Source organism: Lampetra fluviatilis, chromosome 41, assembly GCF_964198595.1.
Source record: "Lampetra fluviatilis chromosome 41, kcLamFluv1.1, whole genome shotgun sequence".
In the NCBI taxonomy this organism is placed as follows: Eukaryota; Metazoa; Chordata; class Hyperoartia; order Petromyzontiformes; family Petromyzontidae; genus Lampetra; species Lampetra fluviatilis.
The window spans coordinates 2,710,228-2,722,254 of NC_136315.1; the positions used below are offsets into that span (position 1 = coordinate 2,710,228).

At 51.6% G+C, this 12,027-nt stretch overlaps 1 protein-coding gene across 2 annotated transcripts; it reads right to left on the reverse strand.

Moving 5' to 3' along the window:
* Window positions 1–2,033: 2,033 nt before the first annotated feature.
* On the reverse strand, window positions 2,034–8,228 carry LOC144946441 (group XIIA secretory phospholipase A2-like). 2 transcript variants are annotated; one of them, XM_078875316.1, is made up of 4 exons: window positions 7,367–8,228; window positions 6,306–6,382; window positions 4,515–4,680; window positions 2,034–3,918 (listed from the first exon to the last, which is right to left on the reverse strand). In XM_078875316.1, the coding sequence occupies exons 1-4, from the start codon at window positions 7,587–7,589 to the stop codon at window positions 3,665–3,667; spliced, it is 720 nt and encodes a 239-aa protein (XP_078731442.1). In that variant the 5' UTR covers window positions 7,590–8,228; the 3' UTR covers window positions 2,034–3,664. The 2 variants fall into 2 exon arrangements, with proteins under 2 accessions (XP_078731442.1, XP_078731443.1); XM_078875317.1 differs by having other exon boundaries at window positions 3,680–3,953; window positions 7,367–8,224.
* Window positions 8,229–12,027: the final 3,799 nt, after the last annotated feature.

The window sequence follows — 12,027 nt, forward strand, 5'->3', positions numbered from 1 at the left end:
GCTGTCGGCTGGGTCGTTCGAGTCTTCCTCTCGCCGAAGTAGCGCGGAGTGGAGGGTTGAGAGTCCCGAGCAAAACTCTCCGGGCGTATATCGGCGTCCCCTGTCCCCGTCGCGCTAACGTGGAGTGGGATGAGCGGTTGCGCAATGTTCTCAACCCCGCCTGGTCCTTTTTTGTTTGTTAAATTTGGACGTCCAAAGGGTTCTGGCACCCAGCAACGTGGAGTGGAGTGGTGTGACGAGACGCGATCCCCGATCACCTGGAGCTCCCACCCCTCCCCTCCCCTCCCCTCCCCTTCGCCCGCCTGGACTCGCCGCGGTAACATGGAGTGAGGCTGGCGGGGGTCGACACGTGGGAGCTCCCGACCCCTCCCCTGGTGAACCCGGCGCGTGGAGCTCGGAGGACAAAGTCCACTCGGGGGGCGGGGCCAGGACCCCCCCCCCCCCCCGTGTCAACTCTGGCCTTCGTACACTTCGTCATCACGTGACACCTCGTCATCACGTTATTAAGTCATCACGTCACACCTCGTCATCACGTCACACCTCGTCATCACGTTATTAAGTCATCACGTCACACCTCGTCATCACGTCACACCTCGTCATCACGTTATTAAGTCATCACGTCATACCTCGTCATCACGTCACACCTCGTCATCACGTTATTAAGTCATCACGTCACACCTCGGCACGTCACACCTCGTCATCACGTTATTAAGTCATCACGTCACACCTCGTCATCACGGCACACCTCGTCATCACGTCATCACGTCACACCTCGTCATCACGTCACACCTCAACACGTCACACCTCGTGATCACGTGACACCTCATCACGTGACACCTCGTCACCACGTCACACCTCGTGCTGCCACGGCTGACACGGGAGTCCTCTTGCCAACCGCGTCTGGCGGCAAGTCAGCAGCATTGTGTCTCTTCAGAGTCCTGGGGGTCGACAACCTGCAGACTCCGGGAGCCGCGTGCGGCTCTTGGAGCGACTTCATCGCGGCTCTTGAAATATTTGCGCGTTTCACCGAATTCAATCAATTACCAAAAAAAGAGATAGACAGAGAGAATGGCTCTTCTTGTGATTTTTGGTTTGCCGATCCCTCACCCCCTCCCCGCTGTAAACAAAGTCCGACCTGCTGGCGAGACGTTTGCAGTCGATTTTCTTGCACAAATAACCTGCTGCGGATCACCGCATGGGGTGGAAAGCCCAACCAGCCGGCCACAGGGACTGCCGCGCACGGTGAGAGGCACGAAGCGCAGGGGGGCTGCTTGCACTTGCTCGAGCCTGCGGGTCAGGGGTCAGTCTCAAGTCATGGTCAGTTCACCGTGCGCAGTGAGTCGGGTGCAATACGACGCTTTGCGTCGTGGAGCCAAGCAAAATAAAACATTGTAGGGCACTGCTCTTTGCTGCTGGCAAGTGCTGTGCGCGGGTGCGCTTCCCGCCGTCACCAACCAATCAGCGTGTTGATGCGTGGGCAAGTGACCCACACGGGACCCACACGGCGTGGGGAGGCGCTCATCCAGCAGTGGAGTGACGAGAGGGCTGTGGGGGCCTGGGCCTCGGCGGCGTTCGTGGCTGGACGGAGCTGCCCGGGTGTTGGGGGGGATGGTGAGGCCGATAGGGGGCAGCCGAGCGCGACTTGGTTTGTTCTAATCCCCGCGTCTCTCCGTGTCTGCAGCTGTCCGTCAGCGAGCCTCCGGGGTGTCTCCTCTCGTCTTTCCACCTCGAGTGTCCCTCTCATTGGCCTCCGTGTCGACCTCTGCGTCGTTCTGCTCGCCCACGTGCGTCCGTGTGTCCGCCACAGTTTGCCGCTGGGCATCAGCGCAAAACGAGCTTCATAGCTCATCGGATTCCTCCAGAATAAATATTCAGATTCTGGTTGTCCGTCTCTCGCCGTGCCCGTCTCAGTGCCACTTTCCAATTGTGTCCGTGGCTGTTGCTCTGTCTGTGTGCTTCTCTCCCCGTCTCCCCGTCTCCCTCCACCTGTGTATCTCGAGCCCAGACAAAACGGCTCGTTACGGAGCGGCCAATTCCGACTCTCGATTTTATTCGAACCAGGCGAGAACTCGACGCGATCTCATTGGCGTGGAGGTCCCTGGGCTCACCAAAATTTACAAAAGCAAGAGAACAAATGCAACACAGTCCCCGGGTTGCGCAAGACCCGACTTGCGGATCATCCGACCTTACGGAAACGCTCCCATCGAATCGTGTTAAGAAAACGAATCGACACGCGGAAACGACCGCGTGAGTTGCGCAAGCAGCACAGCGCAGCGAGGTTGCGGATGAATACCGCGGGGCGAGGAGACGCAATGTGGGCAGCTGCTGCCTTACGACTCACTTGAGCTTCAACTGGATTAAGGTCAATGGACTTGATCTTGATTTTGGGGGACGAATTGTTCAGTTTCCGGCATACGCAAAATGTGGGTTACGGATTGTTCTAGGGAACCTAACCCTTCCGTAACCCGGGGACTGTCTGTACAACGCAGCAACGCAGCAAATAGAAATCTTCGCAGAAAACAACCGTTTTATTATTATTATTACACGCTTTCAAAGGGACATTGCCCGAAACGTCACCCGTTTTTCCTTTCGAGGCAGTGTTACTGACGAACTACGAGGAAGTCAAAATATTGCACGAACATAATCACTCTTAACTTACTACAAGCGGCTCGCCGTAGCGAACCACAACCCCGTGTGATTCCGAGCGGTGGTGCAGCCAACGTCGTGAGAGACATTGGCTCTCACGACATTAATATATATTTAGTTGATTTCGAAATATATTTGCAAATTATGTAAACACACGCAGACACGTAGTCAAGACAAATATCCCACGTATACTGCAGGGGTGAGGAACGTCTGGCCTGCGGGCCGTACAAGGCCCGCAAAATCATTTATTCAGGCCCTGCCAAGGCAACCGCACGACCCGAAATTCAATAAATCTAGGAGATTTTTTCATAGCAACATAAATTAAATTGTGTACGGCCCGCGAATGATGTTATAAATATCCAAATGGCCTTTGGCAGAATAAAGGTTGTCCACCCCTGCGCGTATAGCCTGTGCAGGATGGTGGGGCAACAGCTGCTAGCGAGTGCCTAAGGCCAGACCGCTGTACGAGTCACTGGCGAGGCCATCACCACGCCCGACCGCCTTTGTCTCCCCAGTGGAAATGTTTACACACCGCACCAGGTACTCATTTGAGGCCGAGTCGACCTGGGGAAGGCCTAGGACCGGTTCAGATACTCGTCACTGGCATTGGCCGTGAGCGAGAATCGAACTCGGGTCGCCGGGTTCGTAACGCGACGCACTTTCCGCTACATCACCGATGTGCACAGCGAGCACGTACACACACACGTGTACACACACACACACACGCGTACACACACACGGACACGCGTACACACACACACGCGTACACACACACACACACGCGTACACACACACACACACGCGTACACACACACACACACGCGTACACACACACGTACACACACACGTACACACACACGCGGGCACGCGCGCGAGTTAACACGGCTGGGCATCTACACCATTTGCCAAATCACACACCACCAAAGGCTGTGGCTGGCTCACCGTGGGAGATGCGGGGGGTGGGGTGGGGGGGTGCATAGTGCCGGTGGTGTGTGGGTGGTGCAGAGTGCCTCTGGTGCTAGGGAGTGTCGCAGGGTTGCCACTCTGTGTTGCTGGTTTGCCCAGGCTGGGTGACGATGTCGCGAGGCTGGGTGACGATGTCGCGAGGCGTCGCGAGGCGTGGCAGGGGTCTTGGTTGGTTCCGTAGCTTCCGCGGCTGTCGCAGGGCGTCGTCGCTCACAGGTCCCTGGCGGTGCCGCGTGGCCTGGGAGGGCAGGTGCAGGCCGCGCGCTGGCTCTCCATGTAGGGGCGGCAGCCAAACGCCATCACCCCCTGGTGCAGCAGATCCACGGCCTCCTCACAACGACCTGGGCGGGGGGGGGGGCACGTGGTGGGGGGGAGGGGTGGGGGTGAGGGGGAGAGGGGCACCAATTAGTGGGGGTTAAATAAAATTCAGGTGGCTCAGCGACAGGGCGAGAGGCTCGCGATTCGAAAGTTGCAGCTTCACATCCTGGCTCGGGGGTTGAGCCCAGCGTGTTCGCCGCTCGTCGTGGAGGTTCGCGATTTGAGCCCAGCGGCCGCCCCGGTTAATACTGCAGTCGCAGTAGGCGTAGCAACACTACATGCCGTCTGCTTCACAGTGGATGTTCAAAAATCCCGTGACGTCATTTGGAAAAGTGTAGGCCATTGTGTGCCAGCACCACGGTCCAAAATGTGATCAATTACACTGCAAATGGAGCCCCCTACTCTTGCCCGCTTGCAGGCCAGTTGCTGCATTCGCATTGCGCTACATAGGGACAGCTGCCACTGGGGGTCCCCGGCCGTAGGGCTCCACGAGATGGACACGCCTCTGCGAGAGTCCAGGCATGCGAGCCTCGAGCGCGGTTCCTCCGCGTCTCTCGGCGGGGTAACGTGGAGTGGGCGCGCACCCAGGGTCTCGGGCGAGATGGTGAAGCTGGCGCCCACTAGCGAGCAGATGCGGGAGAGGCAGCGGCGGAAGGCGGTGTCGCAGGCGCGCTTCTCGGCGCCGCACACGTCGTAGCAGCGGTCGTGGTCGTTGCAGCAGCGCGTCATAGCCGGGACGCCCACGTCAAACTGAATGGCACACGCACACACACAAGGACAAAGATCCCCCGTATAGCCTTAACAGACTGTAGGGGCAAGTGCTGTTAGCGAGCACCTACGAAGGCCGGAACGGCACACGAGGGGGTGGGTGGCCAGCACCACGCCCGACCGCCTTTGTCTCCCCACTGGCAATGTTTACACACCGCACCAGGTACTAATTTGAGGCTGAGTCGACCTAGGGGAGGCCCAGGACCGGTTCAGATAATCGTCACTGGTGTTGGCCGTGAGCGGGAATCGAACCCGTGTCGCCGGGTTCATAGCGCAGCGCGTTAACCGCTACACTACCGCTCCCCACACGCACGCACACACACACGCACACAGCGGAGCATGTCACGACCGCAGGAATCTTAATATTTATTTATACTGCAGGAGGAATCGGATTAGCTATAAAGCTCTTTTTCGCAGATGTCAAGTCGGGGCAGGTAAGAACGTGACAACAACAAACAAAATAAGAACGTGATAGAAGTGCAAAGTATAGGAAAGGTAAACAAATACAGGTAGTCCTCTACTTACGATGGAGATGTGTTACGACGACCCCATCATCGCAAGTCAAAAAAGTCGAAGATGACCTAGCCTACCCAGGAGTCTTAAAGAATGGTCATAATTTAGCAAAACAGAGCAATTTACAGTACAGTACTATATAAACTATATACTGTAAGTATTTGTAGAGGAGTAAAATGGGGACGTGACGTCAGGTGTGCCGTTCAGTGCGATGACGTCACGTCTACTAGGGTACTTAAGAGATACCCCGTGACGTAAGCGGGGTCACCGTGGGAACGGGTAGAGTAAGAAGGGTGAAGGGGAACCAGGGGTAGAGAGAGGGATCGAATAGGGAGTCTGGGGAGAAGCCGGTGGTAGCCGTAGAGGTGCTTCTCTCTCCGGTCGGTGGAGTCGGCAGAGTCCACGATCCGACACGAGAGAGAGAGACCGGAGCTAGCCGGCAGGGACCCGGACTCAGAGTAGGACCCCTAGCCCCTGGGAGTTGTGTACCCTGCTGTGTAATATTATAACAGCTTTAATAAACCCTGGCGGAAGCCCTTAACTTACCTCCGTCTACGAGTACGTCCGTCGGAACTTCTCTACATATTTATTAATTGCAATACTGTATTGCACAGTAAAACGTAAAGCAAAAAACAAGGTAAATTCTTAGCCTACCTATATGAACTGCAATAGAACGTTTTTTCAGGAAACAATCTTATCTGCTATAAAAAAACTTTTCACATGCATTGAACGTATCGTATCGGAATGTCGAGGGAGGAAAATAATGATTGCATGTTGTTTAATTTATATGTGGAGATGGAGATACAGAATGGAAGGCTATGGGTGTATTTACGTATGTACGTATCCTCAACGCTCCACGGTAGTGGACGTAGAGTTTGTATCCGGCTACAATGAAGAGGCTGGGAGAGATTGGACGGGGAGGGTTGCAAGGGGTGGTGGGGAGTGATCAGAGTTGGGAGGCAGAGAGTGGGGAGCTAGGGGTTGTGGGGGGCGGGAAGTGGGGGTATGAAGTTGGGGGAATTCAGGTGGAGTGGGGGGCAAGGAGCGAGGAGACAGGAGGTGCGGGGGGGTGGGGGGCAGGGAGTGGGGGGCACCTGAATGCCGAACACCGGGGAGCCGCATCCATTTGGCGCGGCCGGGGTGTAGTCGCGTCGTGGCTCGGGTTCGGCTCCTGAGCGGCAGGGAGATAACGGGTGAGTGGTGAGTGTGTGGGTGGGTGTGAGAGGTTGAGTGATAAGGTGCGTGGGTGAATGATAGGGTGAGTGGATGAGTGTGAGTGGTTGAATGAGTAGTTGAGTGATTGGTGGAGTGGTTGGGTGACTGAGTGAGTGGTTGAGTGAGTGGGTGAGTGGTTGAGTGAGTGGGTGAGTGGGTGGGTGAGTGGGTGAGCGAGTGGGAGATCGAGTACATAAGTGGATAAGTGAGCGGGTGAGATGATGAGAGGGTTGGTTGAGTGGATGAGTGCATGAGTTAGATGAGGGTGGGTGAGCGATAGAGTGCGTGGGTGAGTGTTGGTGGCAGTGTTGGGGTGTTGCTGGCAAGTGACAGGTCGCATACATGTTAAACCCATACGATTTACTCGTTTTCTTGTACAGGAAAATTAAGTTTTCAGGTCCATACCGAGTACAGCCGTTTCAATACGGGCAAACGAAAATCACATTTTTGTCTATTTGTTCGTGTTTCTCCCTTGTGATGGGAATTTGTAGGATGAACGTTGACATTTATAAGTGGGCACGGGGTGACCAATAAGGTCTGCATTGGTCTGTAATAAGGTAGGGGCATTGATAAGGTGTTGACAGGTATGGAGGTAGTATGGTACTGTTTGGTAGTGTTGGTGTGATGAGTTGCTGTCACGTGGTAGTGTTGGTGTCACGTGGTAGTGTTGGTGTGTCACGTGGTAGTGTTGGTGTCACGTGGTAGTGTTGGTGTGTCACGTGGTAGTGTTGGTGTGATGGGTTAGTGTCACGTGGTAGTGTTGGTGTCACGTGGCAGTGTTGGTGTGATTGGTTAGTGTCACGTGGTAGTGTTGGTGTCACGTGGTAGTGTTGGGGTGAATGGTTGATGTCACTTGGCAGTGTTGGTGTCACGTGGTTGTCTGCTTCAGGGTGGGTGAGCTATGCCCCCCCCCCTCCAAACCACCACTGCCGCCATTTACCATTGGCGCACGTGTATCTACACACTCCGTCTTCCCCTCCCAGGTACTCCATTGCCGAATCCAGGTAACCATCCAGCAGCTGCACGCCTGCCCGCAGTTCCTTCACCCGCTCGGCCACCCAGCCGCCCCGTGCCGCCACGCACATCAACAAGGGCAGCAGCAGCAGCAGGAGCAGCAGGGGCAGCATCCACGACCTCCCCACCGCCAGCCCACGTGTCCTCATGTCTTGGGTCACCGAACAATGTCAGCCGCCTCTCCTCCTGCCCCGACTCTCTTGTCTCCACACAGAGCCTGGGGAATCTTCTGCTATGAGAGTCGAGGGAGATGGAGGCGGGAGGTTGGTGGTAGTCGTGTTAGTATCGCCGTTAGCAGCGGTGGTGGTTTTAGAGAGTTGATGACAGTGGTTGTAGACAGTTTTGTCGACTGTCGTGTGAAGAGGTAGCGGTGTTGCTGGCAGTGTGGTGGTGTTCGTGTTGGTTAGTGGTGGTGTTAGTAGCAGTAGTGGTGGTGGTGTTGTTGGTAGTTGTGTTGTTGTTGGTAGTGGTGGTGTTGTTGGTAGTGGTGGTGTTGTCGGTAGTGGTGGTGTTGTTGGTGGTAGTGGTGGCGTTGTTGTTGGTAGTGGTGTTGTTGGTGTTGTTGTTGGTAGTGGTGTTGTTGTTGTTGGTAGTGTTGTTGTTGGTAGTGGTGGTAGCGGTGTTGGTGTGGTTGTTGTTGGTGGTAGTGGTGGTGTTGGTGGTAGTGGTGGTGTTGGTGGTAGTGGTGGTGTTGTTGGTAGTGGTGGTGTTGGTGTTGTTGGTAGTGGTGGTGTTGTTGGTGGTAGCGGACTATCCGCCACGGAGCGCGGTGGCCGTGGACGCGATGACGGGACCCGCGATTCCGGTTTGTCGCGATTAACGATCTAGAATCGATTCCGAAATCGATTCCTTAGCAGTGTTACAAACGGGAGGCGAATCTGCATGAGAATATCTGCATGGGGGCGGGGCTGTCAGAAAGTGACAACATAAATACAATAAACTCCTTTAAAATTTTGTTTTTAAACAACGTTTTTAGTTTAAAGTGCACTAAAAAGTAAACAACTCGATTGGACAACGGGAAGTGGACGATATTTTGCTTACAAGATCTGACCACGACTTACAGAGGAATGAAGTTTAACAACTTTTTTTCACAACTTCGTTATAACTCACCCTCGAGAAGTACGTAGATGATGCGACGCCTGTTCCCACATCAACGCTTGTCTGATTTAGTCGATTACTTTAATTACTTTAGTAATGAATCTGCCTTGAGACACGTGGCGCCTGCTTCTTGGACGAGGCGATTCCAGAGTTTAGGGACCGCGGCGTTTTTGAGCTACCCAAATACAGATTTAATTAATTAGCCCACTATACAAAATGTTAATTGCTTTAAAAGAGCCAATTAATGTATTATTTGATACCGATTTTGATACGGGCATGAATTGCCACCGTATCTGAGTACGTGTGTTGCAAAATATGGAATTCATTGGACAACAGGAAGTAGACTAACTTTTGATTACAAGATTTGACCACGACAAACATGGGAGTCAAGTTAAGTAAAATCGTTGAATAAATTCCTTAAAAAAGGTAGTTTTTAAAACAACGGTTTGATTAACAACTTCGTTTAACTCACGGTCGAGAAGAACGTCAACGGCGCCTGAGACATGTGGCGCCTGCGTTTTGTGCGAGCAGATTCCACAGTTTAGGGACCGCGGCGTTTTTGACCTACACAAAAATATATAATTAATAAGCCGTCCATACAAAATTGTTAATTGATTGAAAGGAGGCAATTAATTTATTCATTTATGCCGATTTTCAAACAGGCATGCATTGTCACCGGATCTGAGTACGTGTGTGCAGATTTTGGAATTGATTGGAGAACAGGAAGTAGACTAACTTTTGATTACAAGATTTGATTTGACCACCAGGAGAAATCCGATGAGCTATGAAGCTTTTTATTCACAGAGGTCCACGTTGGGGCGGTCCAGCAAGTTACAACAACAGACGACAATACAACAAAACACGACAGGAGTGCAAGAATGGGGAAAATGGAAGTCACTTTCTGAAAATAAATGTATTTATCAGAGGTGTGGACTCGAGTCATGTGACTTGGACTCGAGTCAGACTCGAGTCATGAATTTGACGACTTGCGACTCGACTTGGACTTGCATAACAATGACTTTGTCCCACCTATGAGATGTGGACTCGAGTCATGTGACTTGGACTCGAGTCAGACTCGAGTCATGAATTTGATGACTTGCGACTCGACTTGGACTTGCATAACAATGACTTTGTCCCACCTCTGGTATTTATACAAATCAAGAAAATATTTTAAAGTACAAATTGCATAAGTAGATAAATTCATTCTAGATTTGAAGCTTTCGTGACTGCAAGGATTCATACTCTTAGTTTTTTCGGTAAAGTCACGTAGGTAAAAAATTGAAGTTAAAATTAATAACAATAAAATAATAAAATAAAACGTTGTGATTTATTCTTTTATTGTTATTAATTTTAATTTCAATTTTTTACCTACGTGACTTTACAGAAAAAACTAAGAGTATAGATAAATTCCTGCCGATTTTTCAACACTAAATTGGAAAAGCTTGGGGCAAGGCAGCAAAACAACACCCAAAAACAGTCCCAGACCACACCGGGTCAACAACACCAAGACCCCTCAATAGAATTGCACATTAACACAATCGATGACTACACGGGTAGATGGAGCCGTGCAATCAGCTTGGGTGCAGGGGCTGTGTCCATCAGCTTTGGGGGGCATCCTCATCCAGCACCGGGTTCACAGCGACCGCCGCTGCAGCTGCTGCATCGAATCTTCTGCAGGAATTAATTGGACCACCTTAGACTAATAATAGGGGTTTCCCCCTTTTTTCTGGCAACAAAACTGAAACCTTTTACAAGGAATAATGTGTGCATTAACCGCAATACTTGTGGTCAAAATTCAAACAAAAAACACTCTGATAATACAATATGCATTGTATATACTCTTGGTTTTTTAGGTAAAGTCGCGTAGGTAGAAAATAAAATAAAAATAAATTAAATCACGACGTTTCGGAGGCAACACAAGCTTCCGTCTTCAGGTGGCACCGTCACAGCAAAATTACTTGATACAGTAATTTGTGTTGCCTCTGAAGCGCCGTGATTTAATTTATTTTATTTTTCACCCACGTGACTTTACGGAAAAAACCAAAGAGGATGGACCCTTGCAGTCACGAAAACTTCAAGTCTAGAATATGCATTGTCCTTGAAACTGATTGGTCCACACCAGAGACGGCTTTCTTTTGAGCCTCGCACACATGATTCCTTGTAAAAAGGTTTCAGTTTTTTGCCAGAAAAAAGGGGAAACCCCCTATCATTATGTTTTGGTACTGGCAAAGGATGTCTAATGATGCACCTTACACTACTTGAGGCTAATTGGACCCACACATAACATCGATTCACACACGTCGATTCAGCCCTCCTTTTCATAGCAAAACTATTAAGTCGATGAATCGATCCATACCCCCTCCCCCCTAGCGGATGCGACATGGGAAACGGATCCGGATACACCCCCCACCTCTTCTCACCCCTCCCCCCTTCTCACCCCTCCCCCCTTCTCACCCCCCCCCCCTTCTAACCCCTCCCGTCTTCTCACCCCTCCCCCCTTCTCACCCCTCCCCCCCTTCTCACCCCTCCCCCTTCTCACCCCTCCCCCTTCTAACCCCTCCCCCCCTTCTCACCCCTCCCCCTTCTAACCCCTCTCCCCCTTCTAAACCCGCACGCCCCTCTGTACCGCGCCCCTCCCCTGCCCGAGTTTATTTTATCTCGTGGTCGTGGTGGCGCACAATCAACTAAAACACAAATCGACGCCTTTCGCCACTCAAACGTGCGTGGGCCTTATCACAGTCCACTGTTAACTTACAAAGCAGTGAACCATCTTGCACCCATGTGTACCCTCAAGGTCCCTAAGGGGCCGTCCATAAATGACGTCACGCGATTTTGGACGATTTTTGACCTCCCCCCTCGTCACACGGCGTCACAAAAAGTCAGACCCCCCCTCATATATGACGTCATAAAGCTCTGCCCCCCCCGAAATAAAACATGCTTCAAATCGCTTTAAACTATTGTCATTGTAGTGCGTATTTAATGTTGCGCTGCACTCTTCTTTTATGTTGTAGGAGAAAACATTTATTAAAACGTCTATTTAATTAAGTAGAACGTGTTGTCTATATTTATTTAAAGTTGCACATTTTGATGTGACGTCATATTTCTCAAATCCCACCCCCCTCGTCACACATCGTCACAAATGTCTGACCCCCCCCCCCCCCAGGTGCGTGACGTCATTTATGGACGGCCCCAAAGGTGTGGGTGAGCGATCTTTTCCCCGTGTCAGTCTCCAGCCTATGGAACGCTCTTATTCCACGAGATATCAACGATCTCTGAGTCTGTGGACATTTCTAAAATGCGCATTAAAACCTATTTACTGTATATGCTTCCGCTTATAAAATGTTTAGTTCATTTAGTAAATGATTATATTTATTTGTAGTATTATTTTCATGCTGAAGGTGTCTGCTGCTGCTGTGTCCTGTACAGCGCTTTGAGATCCTTGATGAAAAGTAATGGCCCTTACTCGTAGTTACGTGCTCCGGAGAAGGG